Source organism: Alosa alosa, chromosome 8, assembly GCF_017589495.1.
Source record: "Alosa alosa isolate M-15738 ecotype Scorff River chromosome 8, AALO_Geno_1.1, whole genome shotgun sequence".
NCBI lineage: Eukaryota > Metazoa > Chordata > Actinopteri > Clupeiformes > Clupeidae > Alosa > Alosa alosa.
The window spans coordinates 20,864,268-20,887,177 of NC_063196.1; the positions used below are offsets into that span (position 1 = coordinate 20,864,268).

The 22,910-nt window shown below is 38.6% G+C and overlaps 2 protein-coding genes across 2 annotated transcripts; both read right to left on the reverse strand.

The window, feature by feature from the left end:
• Nucleotides 1-1,737: 1,737 nt before the first annotated feature.
• On the reverse strand, nt 1,738-4,309 carry LOC125299584 (alpha-1-antitrypsin homolog). The gene is made up of 5 exons (XM_048250914.1): nt 4,215-4,309; nt 2,890-3,570; nt 2,529-2,799; nt 2,173-2,317; nt 1,738-2,038 (listed from the first exon to the last, which is right to left on the reverse strand). The coding sequence occupies exons 2-5, from the start codon at nt 3,560-3,562 to the stop codon at nt 1,835-1,837; spliced, it is 1,293 nt and encodes a 430-aa protein (XP_048106871.1). The 5' UTR covers nt 3,563-3,570; nt 4,215-4,309; the 3' UTR covers nt 1,738-1,834.
• Nucleotides 4,310-20,206: 15,897 nt separating this feature from the next.
• Nucleotides 20,207-22,489, reverse strand: LOC125299348 (alpha-1-antitrypsin homolog). The gene is made up of 5 exons (XM_048250591.1): nt 22,403-22,489; nt 21,295-21,981; nt 20,932-21,202; nt 20,640-20,784; nt 20,207-20,507 (listed from the first exon to the last, which is right to left on the reverse strand). Exons 2-5 carry the CDS (start codon nt 21,971-21,973, stop codon nt 20,307-20,309), a joined length of 1,296 nt encoding a protein of 431 aa, XP_048106548.1. The 5' UTR covers nt 21,974-21,981; nt 22,403-22,489; the 3' UTR covers nt 20,207-20,306.
• Nucleotides 22,490-22,910: the final 421 nt, after the last annotated feature.

The following is a 22,910-nucleotide window of genomic DNA, read 5'->3' on the forward strand; positions in this document are numbered from 1 at the left end:
TATGTCCTTTTTGCAGCTAAATATGGGTTTACAAGGTTTGCAGATGATCGCATTCTATTGTTATTTACATTTTACACAATGTCCCAACTTGAAAACAAAACAATAGTCTGTCAGCAGACTCGTTAACTTCAACAGTGAACAGTGTTGTTGTTTATATTCCTTAAGAGCCAAAAGTAGGGATGTTATAGCATTCTTTGCCACTCCGGTTCCAGGGCAAGTTTACCAATGGTGTGTACAATACACTACCCAGGACAGCAGTTAGACTACCCCACATTTTTGGGAAAGCTTTTTCAAGCTTATACTGTTCCCGCAACGTCATGTTTCAGAACTAGAAATGCAATTCCGAGGAATTACACAAGGGGATGCAGTCTGCTGGTTAGGGTGTTGGTGGGGCTGTTGAGCTTGCTGCTAGCTGGTTGGTAGGGTAATTGTGATACCTGCAAAGGTGCATTTGAAGTAACCAAATTTGAATCTTGTGTGACATGGCATTCTTGAGATATCATACTCAAGGTGTTTTTGACCTTGACATTTGACCTTCAACCTCCATCTTCAACTCACTTCACCTTTGAGTCCATAAAAACACTCGTACCAAATTTGAAGCATGTAAGTCAAGCCGTTCTGGAGATATAATGCTGAATGCATGAGATATGGCTGGGACTTTTATTTTGACACACAGGAAACACTTTAACAGGATGTGTAGTTCAGGTAGAGCTAGATTGTATGCTTAGAGGCTGAGGCAGTTGAATTCCTCACAGGTGACACCTGTGCCAGTGTTCTGATTAGCCTGGGAACTGCTCTGAGAACTACTTAACGAGCGCAGCTGGCTCTATTATGACATCACAGCCCCCATTCAAGTCTATGGGGGAAAAATACACTTTTAATTACAAATATCTCAAAAAGTATAAACTTCTCAAAAAATGAAAAACGGATAGGACGGTAAAGCCTTGGAAGATCTACGGAACGGTGCTTCAACCAAATTTGTACGTTAAGCGGTTTGGGCTGAATAGCGTGCACAAAAAGGTAAAAAGAAAAATAATAAGAAGAAGTCTCCGGATTTCAATAGAGGGGATGCATCCCCTCTAATAATAATAATAATAAGAATCCGGATTTCAATAGAGGGGATGCATCCCCTCTAATAAGAATATTCCGGATTTCAATAGAGGGGATGCATCCCCTCTAATAATTGAGTTAAAGTTCAGGTCAGCGGCTGATACAGAAATGATTACAGACCATGCAAAGCAATGTAGTGTTATCTGGTTCTTTTGTCTCTTTTCTTCTTCTTCCTGACTCCTGCAGCAACTTGAAATGCTCCTTTTCTCAGTCTCTCTCCATTCAACTGGTCTCTTCTCACTCAGTAAATTACCCAGTAAATTACACTAAACATGTTAACCACAAGGTGTCACTACTAACCTGGTTAAACTGAGATACATGGGGCATGTCCCATTAAAAGTCTACTCTTGCATAATATTTTGTCAGACATTCTCTAACTAATTCTTAAGTCCTGCTCAGGAGGCATGAGCACATACAAATTATCTGTAGATTATCTGTAAATCTGAAATCCAGTATTAGATAGGCCTGCCAACCTATTCTCAGGTGAATGAAATATGAGACTGCTTACAACCAAATATGATGCATACTGTATATACAGTATATGTACTTTAATAAATGTGTATTAGGCCACTGCGATTTGTCTTTCTTCATATGTATCCCAACAATAAAAACGTGTCTCAGCCATTGTACAGTATGAAACATTTATTGTGTTCCCCCAAATATGTATGTTGTTTATGTAAATTCGACATTAGACATGAACTTCATTTTGATAGCAGAATACTGTTCACTTTGCTGCTGGGTTTGAAATCTTGCCCATGAAGAGAATACTTTTGGTGCTCTTGTCTGTAATGAACACGAAGAATGGTCTGTTGATTTCAATGACTTTGCGTTGTGGTATGAATATACCTCTCAGTACAATCTCTACAGTTGTGACTGCAGCTGCTTCTGTGCCTTTCTCATTGACATTGAGGACTGCTTGATGTTCCACCTACACAAGAAATGGAAAAGGGATTGCAATGATATATTGATGGAATACTTACAAGCTGCATTTCTTCAAGGTAGTTCAAGAATGCACACCACATGTCCATGCTATAACTAATATATAACATTTCTTATGCTTACCTTTGATACCTTGACTGCTGCAGATGTCATTGGGGAGAAGTCTGCAGTGTCAGAGAAAGCAGTGACAACACCCATGGCTTGCAAGATGTCTTTCAATGAAAATCTTCCAGAAATAGAATATTTTGGCATAATAATCTTCACAGGCCTGAAACAAAACCATACATTTTATTCAGTATACAATTAACAAAAATATGCAGTGTTGTCAATCGAGTATTACAGTGATATTTCAAAGCCATTGCCATGTGATGTAGCTATTTTAATGTGTTCGATTGAATTGATTTTCTACTTGACTTCCTTGATTGACTTCCTACAAGTTTGTATTATTATCAGACAATGCATTATCACACAACCATTACCCTTCTTCCATTGCTTCAATCCAGTGTTTGACATAGGAAGGGCTGATGGTGTCTTCAACCTCCTTCATCTTCCCCTGGTCGGGTAGGACGATGATCATCGATGCACTGCCATGGTACGGAATCCTGATCACTGTGGTGAAGTTCCCTTTGGCCTCGTAGTATTCATATTCACCCTCGGAGTGCATCATGTCCACGGTCACTTTTGTGTTTTCGTCCACGTGAAAATCGGCTGGTTTTGTTAGCCTCGTGGTAAATGGGCTTTGCCATTTCCCTGCCGGATGTAAAAATGATAGTTATACCTCAAGTAGCAAGCACCCCGCCCAATGAAACCATCACATTATTGCTCATCTGCAAGACCTACCACTGAAATAAATGCAGTTGATTAACATCATGAGAGTGTCTGGATCCACCTCTTTCACCATATCGGTGATCGTGTTGTTGGTCTGTTGGGCAATGTACTTGTTGATTTCCTCAGTGGCCACGTCGGGTTTGGTGAAGTCAACAGTGAATGGTGTGCTCCCAAAATGATGTTGGGCCTGCTCTAAAAACGTATCTAGGACCTGGGCTCCTTCCCTGAGAGCAACAGCACTTGTTGCGTCAAGCTTCATGTTTTCTTTTTCATGGCCCAGCATGTGAAAGATGTGCTCATAGGCCTCATTAACAGCCTCAGGGGTCATTTCAGCATAGCCAAGAGCCTGGTACAGCTGGGAGAAAGTGTCACCCTTTGCTCCAAGAGCCAGCATGGACAGAGCCATGGATATGCTCAGTGGGGAGAAGAAGATGTTTGACTGTTCAGGTAAAGCACTCAGCTTCTTGTAGAGAGTGAAGGCAAAGTCAGCATTGGGTCCCTGAAGTTTGTTGTTATGTTGGCCCTCGTGCTGTGGATGGGGCTCGTCCTCTCCATGGTGGAGGTGGTGGTGATGCTCTGCTGTGTGGGGCCCATGGTCATGGCCCTCATGGTCACCCTGTGGGGCGGCCAAGGCCACAGACAGGAGCAGGGCAGCTACCACACCACAATGCACAATCATTCTCATCTTATGGCCTGTTCAGAGCAGGAACACACACACATTGGCAGACATAGGGCTGAGTATTGTATTGTTTCATCATTTTTTCATCATTTATTCCACTGGATATTATGAAAGTATCAAAAGTGCATGATATATGAACTGATATAATTCCACATTATAAACAAGGCATAATTCTAATTTTATCACTAATTCTATCTGGTGCTAAGGAGCTATTGCATATCAAACAATTAATGTGTGTGACCACATGCAATTGTTGGTTGCAAAATAGAGAGCCATTATAGTTCAACGCACAAAAAAGACCTTTATCCAAAATGTTATCCATTCTTAACATCAGACAATAGAACTCTAAAATTGTAGTTTAGAATGGAAAGTACAATAAATGAATGTGTAATTAATTCACAGTAACAGGATGGCCAACAGCTGACACAGAAACTGTATTTTCTGTTGCTAAAAGAAACAACTAGACAATTGCAAAATGCATACTTTTGTACATACTTGTATTCCACAAATTGTGTACCGGTAAATATTAACTCACGTTCAAACCCATAGTCCCTTTCAGTAAGCATTAAGTAAATACTGGGAAGACAGAATCTGATTATTTACACTATTTACAAATTGGTATTTAGTATTTCAATATTCAAGACTTAGTTGAAGTTACCTTAGGTGATCCCCTTGTCAGTGACAACTACCAGGCTACATCCAGTATTTTATAGCCATTTTGGGATTAGATTTGCCACTTTCTGTAAATATTAACAAAACATACCTGAGGCACTTTCACTAAGCATTAACTAACTTCTAATCAGCCAACCCACATTGATGCAACATGGCCTTTAACCCCACAGAACTGGGTATTTCACAACATATAGATCTATTTTTGAAGTCCACTCTAAACATGTTTATGCTATTTAGCATGCCCAAAGTCTTTAAAATACATAAATATATTCAAGCATAATTTAAAATGTTGGTAATGGTGGCAAAATGAACCCAACCAGTCTGGCGTTCTAAATAGGATTGTTAGTTAAACTCTGATGGAAATGTGCAGTTGTGCTTACAAGTTTACATACCATGGCAGAATTTGTGAAATATTAGCCAGTCACTCAAATGGCCCTGGCACACAAGTTGACATACCCAGGTTTAGAGAGAGAGAGAGAGAGAGAGAGAGATAGATAGATAGATAGATAGATAAGAGATAGATACATACATACATACATACATACATACATACATACATACATGTACATACATACATACATACATACTTTATTGATCCCCAAGGGGAAATTCAAGGTCTCAGTAGCATACAGACATCACACACACATTTACTAACAGCAGAAAAAAGTAATCAAAAGTATATAATATAAAAAACACTGCTAAGCAATAAGGACAGTAGAAGATAAAGAATATACTAAAATACAAATTATACTAAATAACACAAAATATAAATCTAGAGTCTAAAGTCTAGTCTAAAGTCTAAAAACAGTATCCACATAGAGGGTGATTAATCATGAGGCTTTGCAATGACTGAGGCAGGTACTGAGCCTGTGATTCTCTGTGCATAGTAAAGTAAGGTGCTCTGTGTGAATGAGTGTCATGGTGATGGTGCAAATGAGTAAGTCCAACAGTGCAACAATGCAAGAATAAAGTCTAGAGACCAGCATAAAATAAATATGGACATATAAGAGAGTAGACAAGGTAATATAAAAAAGAAAAACTATATATATATATAAAACTATATTAAGAAAAGGTATAAGTGTGGCCACAATCCGGCTGTGGGATGGAGGGAGGGGTTATGCATATGTGCTAATATAGCACGCAAACAGTGAGGCAGTAAGACAGTGGTAAAAAAAAGTTTAATGGACTATTAAGGGTTAGTTTTCACACCTATGGCATCTTTGATTACAGTTAATGCCTTTGCAGTGACGTTGTGTAAGGCCACCACTTTGCATACCTAAAACAGTGGAAAGGTCTCATGTTGACAAAACCTTTTGTAATCAGCAGCACCTCCGTTTATACATAGAGTGAACTAGAAAGTCTCTGGTTTCAGCTGCCATTTGGTCTCGGTTCTCGTCACCCTGCTGAGGGCCTAACTCAGTCCCGGGCCTCTCCTGGACCACAGTAAATAGAACTCTAACTATATTTGTCAAAGGAGAAATAATCTGCTTGTGTCTAACATCATTTCACGTCTCCATGCGAGAAATGCCGTGTTGGCAGTTGGAGAACAGTAAAGTTAATGGGTCATTCCACATCAATTCAACCAGGGCCCACGCACTTAGGTCTCAAAAAATTCTGAAAAAATTACCAGGTGTACCTATGTTACCCAGGAGACACACTGTAAAATTACTCTTATATGTTTTGTATAGAGCTACCACAGGTTACTCTATACAACCACAGGTGGCAGTGTGGTGACTCTATATAAAACATATTGATGTCAATGGGGCATTTTGCCCATGTTCAGGGTGGAAAATAAAAAAGAAAGATTTGCATAATACAAGTCAAATTGGTGTTTTCAAAAAGAAGGGATCATGGAGAATAAGGAAAAACATATTTAAAAAATCTTTGCATATTCCCACAAGGTGTTTGGGTGCTCTGAAAATGATAACCAAAATTATTTTTCAGACTTGTAAGGTCTGCTGTTCAGACCCTGAAGGGATTTATTTTCTGTTCATTGCTTTTTGTGAGAGTGTTTCTACTTATCTCAGTAAGGAAAATAAATCAAGAGCCTATGTTGAGTACAAATATGTCTTCTAAAGGCTTAAACAGAGCCCAGCCAAAAACTCCAATAAAATTTGTATCAACTTTGAGGGACAGCTATGACCATGCAGGATTATCCAGACCAAACGTGACGATTTTGCTACATACTATTCCTATTTATGTACCACCATGCAAAATTTGAGCCTCCTACATGGTTTAGTTCCTGCGCTGTGGGCTTGTGAACTTTGACAAAAAAAAGAGGCTGGACAAAATCGACACCCCCCTCCCCCTGTAAAACTGGCTGTATCTTGGAAAGTATTGATCTTACATACGAGTAATTTTACAGTGTGTCTCCTGGGTAACATAGGTACACCTGGTAATTTTTTCAGAATTGTTTGAGACCTAAGTGCGTGGGCCCTGGTTGAACTGACGTGGAATGACCCTAATGCATGATGTTTCTGTAACCTGGGATATTTGATGCATTCTCTGATTAGATGTGCCCACACCCCCTGCTTGCAGATAGGAGAGATGCCCTGGTGATTCCAGATGCATGCTGTCTATATACAGTATGTTAACATGTTAAAGGGACACCAGGCAACGTTTTCGTGTTAATTAATCATCTTCGTAAGTTGGTATATGGTTAAATGACTCATTACAGGGCGAATGAAGACTCTCTCGCCCGCCCCTACTGCCTGTAAGAAGAATATCCCACTTGCAAGTTCGGTGTATCCTACCTGCCGACCGAAGCATTATCAGTTTACATCCTGCATACAGCACAGAGGCAGGCTAACGAAACTCTAGATTGTTGCAAATGTGTGTATAATGGCAGAGCCAGTGAAGAAGCAGCGAAAACCCTTGACGGAAGATGCAAAGAAAAGGAAAAAAGCTTCAGACCGAGCGAGGGGGAGTTTCGAAAAGAAAAAGCATCAAGCTTGCCTGGTGTCCCTTTAAGTTGTTTTAGATAAAAGAGAACACAGACTTTGACTTTGTCTTTGACTGGCTGGAGACTCTGGCCTGCCTGCTCACTTCTTTTGGAGGAGGCCTTGCTCTCTCTGGCCTCTCTTCCTGACACTTTTCTCTTCTCATCTCTTCTCATGTATACTCTCTTGATTTCTTCTGATCTACCGCTGGTCACAGGTCTCTCTCTCTCTCTCTCTTGCTCGCTCTCACTATTTGGCTATTTGGAACGGCCCACCTCAATGAACTCTGCTAAGCTATGCTAACGGTGGGTGGTTCAGACTGAGCACAGTCACAGACTGCACGCACAGAGATGAGAAGGGTATGTATCATCTTATCTAACTCTGGCGGAGACATAAGCTAAAATGTTGTCCTGTTCCTGTAAGTGATATTGGTCACACATCTACCTTTATGATTTACTGGTAAATAAATTGTTAATTCACCCATCAGTTATATATTTTTTCTCGTATGCCATGACACTACTCTGCTATAGTGGCAAATGTGTTCGCCAGTGGTTTGCCACCACACTTATCCAATAATGGCAAACTTCCAGTGAACTTCTGGTGACAAACCAGCATATGACATTGCTGCAAATTTGCTGCAACATTGACAAAAGTTAACCAAAACTGTTTGCCAGAAACCTAATTTGCATGTGATCATGACCTTGCCACAAATGTATGGCAACTTTTCGCCAGAAACCTGAAATTTCTGTAAGGGAAGTAACACAAATAGGAAATGTTTAATGCAGGCGGCTTTTCATGCTTATTGGAGAACATTTGCGGTTTAAACACGTACTTACACTTTGTTACAAAAGAGACTTTTGGACTTTCAAACATGACAGTGATCTGAAGCACAAGGCCAAATGAGCCTTTCAGTGGCTACAAAAAAAAAACATGTGAGGGTTCTGAAGTGGCCATCAGTCCTCTGACCTCAATATCATTGAGCCACTGGGGTAACCTTAAAAGTGCAGGTAAATGGGGCAATGCACAGTATTAATGACTAAGAGTATTAACTTTTGTAAAGGGATCATCTCATTACTTTCTTTGTTTTGTTTAATGATTCTGCACTATTCTGTGATGCCTTATGGTTTCATATATAACCTATATGGTTTCATATTCAAATTCTTAAAAGGATGGTACACATCTTACCAATTCTGCCTATGTAAACATATTAGAACTATATATTTTTTTTTATTTACAATTTTGTAATTTTTCATACAGATATATACACACATAAAGGACAAGAAGGAAAAAAAAAAGTGTAATAATAGACAAAACAAGAGAGACAAGAGCACCAAAACAGACATAAAATGACAGACATTATAGACATATCATAATAAAAATGGGACATTAACAGACATCACATAAGATTACAAGGGAAAAGGAATGGGAGAGAGAGAAAGGGAAAACAAATGGATCCTACCCATTTAGCTCATGATTCGTTGTTTCCTCCTCTCTAAGTATTTTAATACTGAGGACCACATAGATGTGAAGCAATGTAATCTACCATGGTGTTCACTTGTTAATTCCTCCAGTGGGAGAAATGCAACTATCTGTTCCAGCCACTGGCCCAAAGTAGGTTTAGATTGAGAGATCCAGTTTGTAAGGATACATTTTTTGGCAAAATGACAAAGTATTGTGATCACAGTTTTCCTTTCCAATGTAAACCAGCTGTCCTCATTATAATTCATCAGGTACAGCATAGGATTCAATTCAAAAACACAATCAGTAATATCCTGAATTGCCTCGTGGACCATCTCCCAAAAACAGTAGACAGGTTTACATTCCCAAAACAAATGCATAAAAGTTCCAAGTTCATCATTACATTTTCTACAAACAGGCGAGATTGAATTGTCAAATGTATTAAGTTTCACTGGGGTCAAATAGAATTTGTACAAAAATGTGTAGTTGGTTTCTTTAATTTTAATGTTTGTGGCTAAGGGAGTAGTCATCTTATTACATAAATGTATCCAGTCCTCATTGCTAAAAGACAGCCCAAGGTCCTGCTCCCAGTTGGTTTTTAAAGGTAGAAATGAATTAGAGGAGTTGCAGATAAGATTCTATATGACTGGGAGATTTTGCCTTTAACTGAGCTAGATGAATTTATTAATTGCTCAAATTCTGTATTGTGTAATCTGACCATTTGCTTACTGAGTAAGGAAGAAATAAGATGACAAATTTGTAAATACTTAAAGAAGTCTGATCTTGGGATTTGAAATTCTGTGCAAATATCTTTGAATGTTTTGAATGAGTTTGAAAGTTGTTCATGAGTAGGTCAGAAAAAGTTTTTAAACCCTGAGATGTCCAGTTGCGAAAGTCAGTTTGACATAATACAGGGAAGTCAGGATTAAAAGCAATGGGTGAATTTTTACATATATGACCTTGTATGCCTAAATGTTTATTACAGTCTTGCCAAGCTTTCAGTGTTGACTGTAGTGGGGACAAGCCCTCTACATGTGAGGAGTATTGAAGTGTATTGGTGAAAATTAATGAGTTAATATCTAAAGGATAACACATCAGTGATTACATTGATACCCAAAGGGAACTATTTTCTACCTTCCAACTAATCACATTTCTAATTTGACAAGCCCAATAATACCACAGGAGATTAGGTAGTCCTAACCCACCCTTTGAATCAGTTTTCATTAATGTAACAAATCTGATCCTTGGTGTTTTATTGTTCCAGATAAATGTTGTTATATATCTATTAAGTAGTTTAAAAGAAGAAGTTGAGAGATAACATGGAAGCATCTGGAAAGCATATATGAGCTTAGGAAGTATACTCATTTTAATGACATTGATCTTCCCTATGAGAGACAATGGAAGGGAAGACCAAGTGTAGAGTTTATTCTTGCAATCATCAAATAATGGCATATAATTTTCTTTGTATAACATGTCAAGTTTAGGTGTTACTTGTATTCCAAGATACTTAAATCCATTTATGGACCAAAGGAAGGGGCATTCTCTGTTTGTTTTATCCTTATTGGAAATATTGATAGGGCAGGCCACAGATTTTTGTACATTGATTTTATAACCCGATAAAGTACCAAAGATATCAGTTGTTGCCAGGATATGAGGTAAAGTGGAAGTAGGTGAAGTAGTGAATAATAAAATATCATCTGCATATAATGAAATTTTATGTTGCTGCTTACCTATTATGACACCCTTTATTTCAGGATTGCACCTGATTGCCTCTGCAAGAGGTTCTAATGCAAGAACAAATAACATTGGGGACAGAGGACATCATTGTCTAGTGCCTCTATGTAACTGAAACTTTGTAGATTCTATTTTGTTTGTACAGACTGTTGCATTCGGCTTGTTATATAAAGCTTTAATCCATTCAATACATTTTGACCCCAAATTAAACTTCTTTAAAACTGAAAAAAGAAATTGCCACTCAATGCGATCAAATGCTTTCTCTGCATCTAAGGATATTAAAAGAGTGGGGGTTTTATGCTGATTTAAATGATGTATGATATTAAACAATTGTCTAGTATTGTCTGATGATCGGCGGCCTTTGATAAACCCTGTTTGATCTAATTTTATTAGCTTAGGAAGTATTTTTTCAAGTCTTCTTGATAACAGTTTCGTAATAATTTTGTAATCAAAGTTGAGCAAACTAATCGGTCTATAAGAGGCACAGTTTTGAGGGTCTTTCCCTTCTTTTAAAATCACAGAGATTCTTGCAGTATGCATAGAGTCAGGGAGGACATTATTGTTACAGAAGTCATTCATTATCAACATAAAAATTGATTTAAGCTTAGGCCAAAACATCTGAAAGAATTCTCCAGTAAATCCATCTGGGCCTGGAGATTTAATTTTTGGTAATGATTTAATAGTGGAAAATACTTCTTCTTCAGTAAAATTCTGATTGAGGTCATGTTGATCCATTACAGAAGTCTGAGGCAAGGACAGACCACTCCAAAAGTTTTCCACATCAGGACCGGAGTCCAATTCGGAAGTGTAAAGCTTACTGTAAAAAGTACGGAAGCTTCTATTGATTTCTAACGGGTCATACGTTAGCCCCAGATCAGTTTTAATGGCCATTATTGTTCTTTGAGCTTGTTATTTCTTGAGATAATGTGCTAATAGTTTACTTGGCCTATTTCCAAATTCATATATTCTTTGTTTAGCATATATAGCCCTTTGTTTAATATAGTTGGTGTAGTCCAAATTAAGGTTACAGTAGCTCTGGCTATACTTAATTTATTCCAGTTTTCTTCAGAATGGTGATGCTTGTGTAAGGTTTCTCTATGTGTCAATTCTTCTTTCAAACTTTGAGATATAAGTTATCTTTCCTTCTTTTTGTATGAGGAGTATGATATAATTATGTCCTCTCAAAGTAGCTTTTGCAGCATCCCATATTATAGATGGAGATAACCCAGATGACAGATTGTGGTAGATAAAGTCATCAATCCATTCTGACATTTTTTTGCGGAAAATATCATCTTGCAATAGTGAATTATTGAAATTCCACATTTTGGAAAGATAATTTATATGATTAATTTTCATGTAAGATAATTTCTATAGTAACCATTGCATGGTCGGATAATGAAATGTCATGTAATTCACAAGAGGAGACCAGATTCATACATCTTTTTGGGAGGAAGAAATAGTCTAAGCGGGAGTAGCTTTTATGTCTGTTAGAGTAAAAAGTGTAATTTCTCTTTGTGGGGTTCCTTTCTCTCCATACATCCACTAATCCTGTTTCTACCAATAGACTTTGCAACACCTTTGCTGATTTAGGATTAGATCTTGCTAAGTGTGGGGTCTTATCCAGAGGAGAAACTGTTAGATTGTAATCCCCTCCCATTATACCAATACCAGAACAGTGTGTGTTAAACAGAGTGATTGTTTCAGCAATAAATGTTGGAGTGTCTATGTTGGGGGCATATATATTAAGTATCGTTAAGTGTTTGCCACCAATTTTACCATTAACCAGAACTATCTTCCTTCTGAGTCAGAGATAGAGTCTATTAATTCAAAATGTATGTGCTTGTGGAACAGGATAGCCACTCTGCGACTATTTGTTTTAAAAGAGGAATAATATATTTGTCCTACCCAGTCTCTACGTAGTTTGAGATGTTCACCTACTGAGTTTCCTGCAGTAGAGCAACCCCTACTCTCTCTTTTTTGAGTGCTGTAAGTATCTCTTTCCTCTTGATAGGGTGTCCCAGACCCATAACATTCCATGTAACTAATTTTAGTGTATTATCCATAATGGACCAGGTGAAAAGTATGAAAGACCATATACCAGTCTCTTTGACTGCTGCAAATGGTAGGATATGTAAAACAATAAAGAGAGAGAGAAAAAAGGAAAAACAAAAAGCCACTAAGTACAAAACATATACACATAATGGAAGGCTCCATCTGTACCACCCCCAGATAAGGTGATATGCTTTGGTGAGTGTTGTCATATGATCATAAGGGCACAATGTACCGGCCAACTTAGGCAAATACATCCCTTATCCCCCTCAACTTGTAGAAACCCCCCTCCCCCCTTTTTTCAACTTTAGCCCTACTTACGGATAATTTTAGCCAGCTTAAAGTTATTTAGATATTTATTTCATTCCATTTATTCAACCAAAAATTTACATTCATAATTTAAACAAAGAGTAACCAAATTGCAGTTTCCAACAATTATGTAGTATTCCAATATACCAATCATAATTTACCTCTATTATTATGACCGCCGCTCTTGTCATATAGGTTTGGTCAGATTTTTTTTTTTTTCTTTTTTTTCTTTTTCGCATGCCCAAATTTCTGTCAATGATTCCCGGGACACTGAAAAGACCGGGTACACGAAACTTGGTGGGCATGTAACCCCACATGGATAGCATGGAACCATCGTTTTCGTTTTGATCTGTAGCCCCCCCTGGCTGGACTGGACCCCCCAAAGGAGGGTAGGGCAGACACAGTTTTCTGTGAATATCTCGAAAACCGTAGGGTTTAGGGAGGACCATTTTTTTGTATGTTGATCTCAAGGGGCCATGTCAACCCATTCCGTAACCACTCATTTCATGTATAGCGCCACCTAGTTAAACACAAAAAAGTAAAAATGAGGTGTTGTAATTGAAGGTATCTGTGACCTAACATAGTCAAAACTGCACGAAATTGGAAGTGTAGGATCATTATGACACCCTCTGTATGCACGCCAAGTTTTGTGGAATTCCGTTCATGGGGGCCACACAATAAATTAATTTATGTTACTATACACCAACTGGCCTGTAGGTGGCCGGAGACAGTTTTCTGTGAATATCTCGAGAACCGTAGGGCCTAGGAGATCCACCTTTTTTATGTATGTTGGTCTTAAGGGGGCATGTTAACCCATCCCATTACCACTTATTTCATGTATAGCGCCACCTAGTTAAAAATTAAAAAGTAAAAAATTAGGTGTTTTCATCACAATATCTCTGGCTGACAAGGTCAAAACTGCACGAAATTAAAAGTGTAGGATCATTATGACACCCTCCGAATGCATGCCAAGTTTTGTGTACTTTCGTTCATGGGGGGCCTTACAATAAAATAATTTATGTGTACATTTAGTGACGACACCAACAAGGATTCCCGGACACTGAAAGACCGGGTACACAAAACTTGGTGGGCATGTACCCCTACATGGATAGCATGGAACCGTCATTTTTCGTTTTGATCTGTAGCCCCCCCGCTGGACTGGACCCCCCGAAAGGAGGGTAGGGCAGACACAGTTCTCTGTGAATCTTTTATGGTATGTTGGTCTCAAGGGCCCACATCAACCTGGCTCATAATCACTCATTTGTGATTTGCACCCCCCCCCGGTAAAAAATGAAAATGCAATATTATTCTGCTTTTAATCGCCTATATCTTCAGTTAAGATGTTCAGAACTGCACCAAATTTTATGTGTATGATTGACCTGGCATTCTCTGGGGTTCTGGGGTATGCCAAGTTTCGTAGAAATTTCATCCATGGGGGTCTAAAAATTAGGTTATGTGTACATTTAGTGACTGTACACTCATTGGCCTGTAAATGGCGGTGCACACATATAAACATGCACACACACAGGCACCCACATACCATCGGTATTAGAACGGCCGATACATAATTACAAATTCAGTAGGATCAAAAAAGAAAGCCAAAATAAATATTCATCATCATCATCATGGCTGCATTTTTCAGTATTGGCGATAAGTAGTCGCTTTTCCACTAGATGGCGATCGTTGCAGTGAGACGTAATTTTGTTGGAAGTTAAAAGTGGGTTGGAAAACAATGGACACTTCCTACAAGGACTGTAATTTACCGCAGCTTAACATCTAATAAGGACAGGGACGATGTTCACATGAAGTGTAATTCCCATTTCTTCTTGAAGCGAAATAAATCTGAGGATGTTTATCGGACATGCTTGGTTTTTACTGCAGGTGCGCTCATCTTGTAATATCAATAAGGACCTAGGTAATGTTACCATTAGCGTTGGTTGAGTGATGGAGGCCCATTTGATTGATTGCATTTGTAGAAAACTATAAATGCGGTTATACCAAGCAAATTGATAGCAGCACTGTTTGTATCTTTCGACTGTCATTTATTGCACGTGCTACAAAATCATTCTGTGCAATGGAAGATTTACCAACGCTACAATCGGGTCTGATACAGTTTTGCCTATACATGCGTGAGACTGAGACGCCTGTTTATTTTGTTTTAAGCGCGTGCAGGGTGTGAGAGGGGAATTCGATGTGCTTTGATTACAGCTTGGTAGTTGTAGTCTGTGAAATTAAAAAGCACGTGTGTGTGAAGTATCCAAACAATGACACCTTCATTTAATTATGGCTGCTTTAGCAACACACCTTAAGCTACTGTGTAGTGGGTCCCATTTAGAAGTGGCTACTTCATTCGCGCTTTCCTTGACTCATGGAGCTGCGTGAATGTTATTACAACTTTGCGCCACGATATGGCAGTTTAAGTACGCTTGATACTGTAATGCGTAAGCCATTGGTTTCCAAAGGAGATTTTATTTGTGTCGCCAGCATAGCCTATTGACAATTTATGTTGTAAATAGGCCTGCCTTATAATCCTACCTGTAGCTTAGGGAAGCTAACAGCTTTCTATTAGGATCTAGTTTGTTAGTTACCGTTTTGTAATAACTAAATGTTTGCATTTAGAATAGCCAGAGCGTGTATATCTCAATCGGAAAATTAAACAATATCGGGTGCCTATGGACTAGGCTGGGTGAACCCAGCCTGATCTGCCCGCTATTTATTTTTTGATTTCTTAAAAGATTGAGCTTGGTCTGATGAAAGCCAGACTAGCCATGGACCTCAGTTACACAATGCAAGGGAACATGAATCAGCCTATATTTGCACGAACAATAACGGACAATAGCTCTTCAACTTTGGCCCGTTAAAATGTGTATGAACAGTCTAGCGACGCATTTCATCAAGGCCCATTTGGACATGTCAGTTATTTGCACCACTGGTTAGATGTAAAACAGCATTTCGTTCCAGACTACTGTTACTTAATTAGTGCATTAACAATAACGTTTCAGACTACTGTTACTTAATTTGTGCATTGACAATAAAGTATTACATGAACTAAAGATGACTAAAATCTTATGTAGAAGAAGAGACATCCATCCATCCAAAAATGACCTTTGTTTTTGATAGCTGTTGAAAACGGCATGGAACTGACAGAGATGTTTTTGTTTATAAATACATAAATAAATAAATAAATAAATAACATTATGCTGATACCTTTTGCTTTTCCCAAATACAATGTAGCCTACAGGTGTAAGTGGCCTTTCATCAATCCAGTTGCAATGGATGAACTGTGATGAACTGCCCTACTTGTGATTGTTTAGAGATTTTAAAGGTTTTATAACAATGCTACATCTTCTTTGGCTATTCTACAATCTATTCACCTTTTCAGCACCAGTAGGCTACTTTCTGTGCAGCCGCACACACACACACAGGCATGCCAAACAAGCATACACAAAAGTTTCAAGAGTGGGGGATGGAGTAAAATATGGAGACAAATTGAAGTGTGATTTATTTTCGCGGAACGGATGTCCAGGACTGAGCGGCGGTCATATTTTGTACCGCTATGCGGTACATCTAGTTATAAATCATTTGTTCTCTTCACTCTATCTCAAATAATTTAACTGAAGAGATAGAGTACAACTAAGGCAGATAGTCCAACAATAAAACAAAAAATAACAAGTCCAATGAGTCTTAACCATCTTATTTCCATCAGACATAATCTTATAGTATACCTGAGTTTCATTCACCAACATGGTGCGTTATCACTCTGCCAGCTTTGTATAGACCCCTCTCCTCCAGTTCTTTAGCGGCAGCTATTGGGTTTGCAAAGGTCGTTGTAGTTCCATCGTTACAGAAGATTTTCAACTTTGCTGGTGCTTGAATGTGCGCCTTGATATTCTGGGCCTTTAGTTGTTCCCGAATAGGTTTGTATAGTGATCTCTGTTGCCTAACTTTGAAAGTAAAATCATGATCGAGGTTGATTCGTGCGTCCTTGTACATCACTTCCTTTTTGTCCCATGCCGCTTGTAGCACCCTTCTTTTTGCGTCAAAGTTGAGGAAAGTAGCAATAATCGGCCGTACTGAGTTTTGACGCTCTTTATAGGCACGGTAGGATCGCACAATGTAGAGATCTCCAGATATTCCAAGGGCGTCTGCTAGCATCTGACTAAGGAAGGCCGTCGTGTTACTGCCCTCGCTTTTTTCGGGAATATTGTAGATACACAGGTTGTTCTGCCTGGATTTACTCTCCAAGTATTCCATCTGATCAACAAGTTCATCAATTCGCGATTCCATCAATTCAACAGTTTCATGATTATTAGTGTCAGCGTCATCCAAATTACTCACTCTGTCCTCCAGCTGATCCACCCGAGATATTGTCAACTCCAAGTTTTGGCGTAAGTCCGAAGTTTGTTGCATTATTGTTTTTATATCTCGCTGTGTATCCTGTCGGAATTCTTTGAGCCTCTTGCAGTTTGCTCTTTTGTAACTTTTTGTTTGACGGTCGTTTATCAAACTTTATTGAAGTGCCCGAACGGAGGTTCATTCCTCAGCATGTAACGTTAATCATTTTTTAGTCTTTATCGTAGGTTATAACAAATGTTCAATAATAGTATGAGGGGTTGATTGGGGAGCTCATTCAAGTTGCGGCCATGTCACCGGAACCCTTTCAGACTTTCAATTCAATCAATTAGAACTATAATTGATTATTCATTCCATGTACAGTAGCTCCAGTCACTCCTTCAGTGCCTCTCCTGCAGCTACAGTTATTGTTGGCAGTGGGTAGCCTACCACACCCTTAGATAAACACACTAAAGATAGCTCATGCGAGGATGTCTACTGAAATATATGCATCTAGTGCCTGGTCTTGAACTGGCATCTCATCACAGGTCAGTTTTTAGTTTAGTTTAAAATGTTCCTTTTCTCAAATAGCTCTTAATGCCTAAACCAAGAAATAATGGACAGAAAATTCTATTTTTTTAAATCTGAAGTCTCAATTAGGCCCTTTAACAAAATATAAAAAAATAAATAACAAAAATAATTTGCAAGTGTGTTTTTTTGTTTGCATCATATTTGATACTTTCGGCATTACACACAATTTTTGTTTGTATCATATTTGATACTTTGGGCATTACACACAATTTGGGCAATAACAAGACCTTTGCAATCTGTAAGATCTTTGGATATCCATAACATTCAAATCTTTTTTTTTCTTTAAACAGCTGGCTTTTCCATCCTTTTCTTTCATTTTGAACTTCAAAAACTGGGGTGGGGGGGGAAAGGGGAATGTGATGGAGAGGACAGTGGCCTACCAAGTACCATCTCCTGGTTTTCAAACTGTATTTGTACAGGGCAGGGCAGAGAGCATATCCAAAAACTCAACACCACCCAAAAATTTGTTGTCTCCACAATGGCTGTTCTGGGAACCATAACGTATACGTCTTCTGATCCCAGTGTTTCACCTGACCTTGGGGAGTCCAATTTATATCTTCCGCTTCATCATCAAGGCCCTGTATGTCGCTCAAATTGCCATCAAGGAAATTCAGGACATATTCTAGAGAGAACTTCCTTTTAGCCTTTTCCCTTTTAGCCATCTATAAATTAGCCATAGATATTTATGAATTATGAATAAGAGTTATTAATTATTTGTTGTGAATATCACATTTCAATCTGTAAATTGTGTAATTGATTCATTAAAACACTGTATTATGGACTATGGATGGAAGACATAAAATACATATAACATCCAGAAAAAAATAACTATGCCCATTGAAAGATTTACCACTAAATACCTGCTGTATCAATTGTGAATCAAACATTTTCTGCTCGATTTTACACCAAACTACATTTTACAATTTTTGGAAATTTTAAGTTTTTTGAACAAAGTAATTTTTAATCTTAAAATATTGATAAATATGTAAAGGTAAATCTCACCATAAAATGATCAAATTACCAATATCCTTGACCTTTACATAATCGGCAGGGTACTAATGAGATTCCACCATTTTGAATTTTAACAAACTACATGTCAGAATTGTTGTAGTGCAAAAGGTATCCAACAGGGGGCAGAGGACAATTAATAGATTGTATACAACAGGGTTTTATGCAAAGTTTATATCTCATGGTGATGCAATGGGTCTCAGAAATGCATGTCTCAAATATGATACGCACGGCATTATTAAGAAGTCCGTCCACATCTTGACTGAGGACTGTACCTACTGTAGAGCACATGACAAAACCTCAATGCACTTACTCATGCACATCAGCGTGCATCCCATCAGCATACTTATTTGCCATTCATACTTATCACTGATCTTCTATCTCCTATTGATTTCCCTTGTTTATTTACATTCTAGATAATATACTGTCTGCAGTCATTTAAGTCAGAGGACTAAGCATTTCACTACATACATAATTGTATGTGACCAACAAATAACTTGAACTTAAGGCTTAAGTGCCTCTCATTTAATTTTCATACTATTTATTTTTTAACATAGGCCTTACTCCTTATCCTGGGTTACAGTTCCTGGTACTGTATAAGGATTGTTAAATGCCTCAGTATCATCCAGGCTGATATGAAATCTGAGACAACTGACTAATAAAAGTAGCTAGCAACCTAGAAAATGTATTTTACTTTAATTGTTTCTTCTATAAGTTTATAGAATGCTTGATCCCACACACAGTACTAGGATATATGTTTGCTATAATATAAATAAAATATTAAAAGATCCTAGTATAATCCTATACATACATAAAAGTTTGTGCTTTTTTGGTAAAAGATATGATGTGATGGCTTCAAAGTAGCCTACTTATTACAATCTGAAGATTTTGTTGAGTTTTTGCAAGAAATAATCACAGAATCGTTCATGGTAGAATTATGTAAATGTTCATTCTCATTTATAATGATGATGATAAATAATAATAATAATAATAATAATAATAATAATAATAATAATATCGTTCCTTATTACATTAGATTATTCACTTCGTCTACATGGTACCATTATGCTTAATGGACTGAAAACCCCTAGGGGAGATTTCATGAAGATCTCTAATCACTGATTGCCAACTCTATGCAGATGTGTATGTAGCATGAGACTGCTTACTGTCAAAAACTGTTACAACACAGTGAAACGAGCGCCGCTGTTGTTGCAGGCAGCTCACTGCGCCGGCATTAGTGTGTGCTTCACCTCACTGTGTGTTCACTGTGTGCTGAGTGTGTTTCACTAATTCACGGATTGGGATAAATGCAGAGTCAAATTTCCCTCACGGGATCAAAAGAGTATATATACTTACTATACTTATACAACAGAAAATGATCTGTGCTACAGCATCAGGTGCTGATATGGCCTGCATGAGTCCTCTTTTGCCCTGCCCGTTTAGGCCTTCATGATACAAATGGACGAGAGAGAAAGAGAGAGAGAGAGAGAGAGGGACAGACAGAGAATAACCCTGATATTTGTATGCAACAAATAATAAATTGATATTTACATTGTGCTGTACATCATGTAATATTTATTACATATATTTCAAAACGTGTCACATTTCTCAGTTTTCTCTTTCACACTGTGAAAGCACAGTACAGTCAGATATTATGGTCATTCGGCTGCAGGGTTTAAGATCTTGCCCATGAACAGAATACTTTTAGTGTTATAATCTGTGATGAACACTAAGAAAGGCCGGTCGATTTTCAGCGTCTTCGGTTGAACAGGGGCTGACATGAGTACAATCTCCACTGTTGTGGCTGCAGCTGCTTCTGTGCCTTTCTCGTCCACATTGAGGACAGCTTTGTGTTCCACCTTAATGTGGAATGAATGGATAAAACAAATGGAATGGATAACGTGAACGATTACCCATCAATTGTAATTGTGTACTTCCACACACAAAACATGTCCTCATGTGCTATACTGTTTAATATGTCTGATACATACCTCTGATACTCTTACTTTTTGGTCCGTCATTCCGGTGAAGTCGGCTGTATGAGAAAAGGCACTGACAACACCCATTGACTCCAAGGTATCTTTCAGTGAGAATTTGCCAGAGATGGAGTATTTTGGCATGTGAACAATCAGATTACTGAAATAGAAATAGAAACAGGCATAAGTAATAGTCTATCTATGATGGAAAGACTTAGCCCCTGAAGTTCATGATTGTACGCACTGATTTTAAAGTAGGCCTATAATTGTTCTTAAATTGTGTGAAATCGTTGGACAAATACATTACCTAGATTCCATAGCGTGCATCCAGTGCTTCAAATGATGGCGGCAAATGCTGTCCTCAACCTCCTTCATCTTCCCCTCGTCCGGCATGACGATGATCATAGATGCGCTGCCCTTGTATGGAAGTCTGAGCACAGTGGTGAAGTTCTCCTTGTCCTCATAGAACTCATAAAAGCCATTATTCTGCATCATGTCTACCGATGCCTTTGTGTTGACATCCACTTGGAAGTCTCCTTTTTTAGTTTCTTCCAGATCAAAATATTCCATCCATTCACCTGGAAAGCACACAAATGTCATTGGCTGAGTGAGTGAGTCCCCAGCATAAAGGAAATCAAGGTTGTTTCACTGTGCCTTGAACCACACCTACCTCTAAAATAAATGCAGTTGATAAGCATCATTACGGTGGCTGGGTTTACTTCCTTCACCATATCATTGATGGTGTTGTTGGTGTTTTTAGCTATGTACTTGTTGATTTCTTGCACTGCAACATCAGGTTTGGAAAAATCAACAGAGATTGCCTCACTCTCGTAGTAGTGTTTGGCGTCCTCCAAGAACTTATCTATGACCTTGGCCTCTTCCATAACAGCAACAGCATTGCTTGCATCAAGCTGCATGTGTTCTTGGTTGTGGCCCAGCATGTGAAAGATGTGCTCATAGGCCTCATTAACAGTCTCAGGGGTCATTTCAGCATAGCCAAGAGCCTGGTACAGCTGGGAGAAAGTGTCACCCTTTGCTCCAAGAGCCAGCATGGACAAAGCCATGGATATGCTCAGTGGGGAGAAGAAGATGTTCTTTGACTGGAACTGGGGTAGAGCACTCAGCTTCTTGTAGAGAGTGAAGGCAAAGTCAGCATTGGGTTGACTGAGCATTTGGTTGTGTTGGCCCTCGTGCTGTGGATGGGGCTCGTCCTCACCATGGTGGAGGTGGTGGTGATGCTCTGCTGTGTGGGGCCCGTGGTCATGGCCCTCATGGTCACCCTGTGGGGCGGCCAAGGCCATAGACAGGAGCAGGGCAGCTACCACACCACAATGCACAATCACTCTCATCTTATGGCCTGTTCAGAGCAGGAACACACACACATTGGCAGACATAGGGCTGAGTATTGTATTGTTTCACCATACATATAATACATGTCATGACGCAACACATCACATTATATTGCACATTATAAAATAATTTATAATACCTTAACAAACCTTAAATGGTCATTATAAATAAGGCATGATTGTAATGTTGTCAGTAACTCTATCCGGCATTACAAGATCAACAGACAAACAGAGCAAACAGACACACGTCTGAAACCAAAAAGATGGTTATAAGGAATGTTATGCTAAACTAAACAGTTTATTGTACATTTTGGATTCAGTGAGAGATTATTTGATTTTAAGAGGGTAAAGTGTTAAAGTTAAATTTATGGCATTAAACAGTATAATGATATAATGTTTAATTGGCAAGCTTGGAATTAGTGGACTTACCCTCAGTGCCTCCCTTGTCAGTGCTATCTTAAGGGTAAATCTGACATTTATAGTGATTTTAGAAGTAGCCTGTTCATGTCCTGTAAATATTAACCGGTACCCCAGGTGACTTTTTGTAAGCATTGATCCAAATTGAATCAACATGTCCTTCAAAACTGCTGACAGGCCTACATGTGTTTCACCACAGAAATAAATTTTGTTTAAGCTGCACTTCTAGCTTCATGTTGGGTAAATAATGAATCATGCAATGACCCCTGCCTTAAAATATCCTACAAATATACATTTGTCAGATATTTTGCCACAACCGTGGCAAAATATCTGACAAATGTAGGCTATATTTGTAGGAAATGTATATTTGCAGAGATCAGTGTCGTTAGACCTGGGCATTTGAGGGTATAGCCCTGGATGTCTTGGGAATAGCCCCGGATCTCTGTGCTTAAAAAAACTAGATGTACCGCATAGCGGTACAAAATATGACCGCCGCTCAGTCCTGTACATCCGTTCCGCG

Excerpts from the sequence above, each read along its gene's own strand:
- LOC125299584 (XM_048250914.1), bottom strand. The coding sequence starts at position 3,562 with ATGAGAATGATTGTGCATTGTGGTGTGGTAGCTGCCCTGCTCCTGTCT. Across the intron at positions 2,318-2,528 it reads ATTGAAGCAATGGAAGAAGG|GCCTGTGAAGATTATTATGC; the intron begins GTAATGGTTGTG and ends GTTTTGTTTCAG. Across the intron at positions 2,039-2,172 it reads CAGCAGTCAAGGTATCAAAG|GTGGAACATCAAGCAGTCCT; the intron begins GTAAGCATAAGA and ends TTTCTTGTGTAG.
- LOC125299348 (XM_048250591.1), bottom strand. The coding sequence starts at position 21,973 with ATGAGAGTGATTGTGCATTGTGGTGTGGTAGCTGCCCTGCTCCTGTCT. Across the intron at positions 21,203-21,294 it reads CAACTGCATTTATTTTAGAG|GTGAATGGATGGAATATTTT; the intron begins GTAGGTGTGGTT and ends TGTGCTTTCCAG. Across the intron at positions 20,508-20,639 it reads AAAAAGTAAGAGTATCAGAG|GTGGAACACAAAGCTGTCCT; the intron begins GTATGTATCAGA and ends TTCCACATTAAG.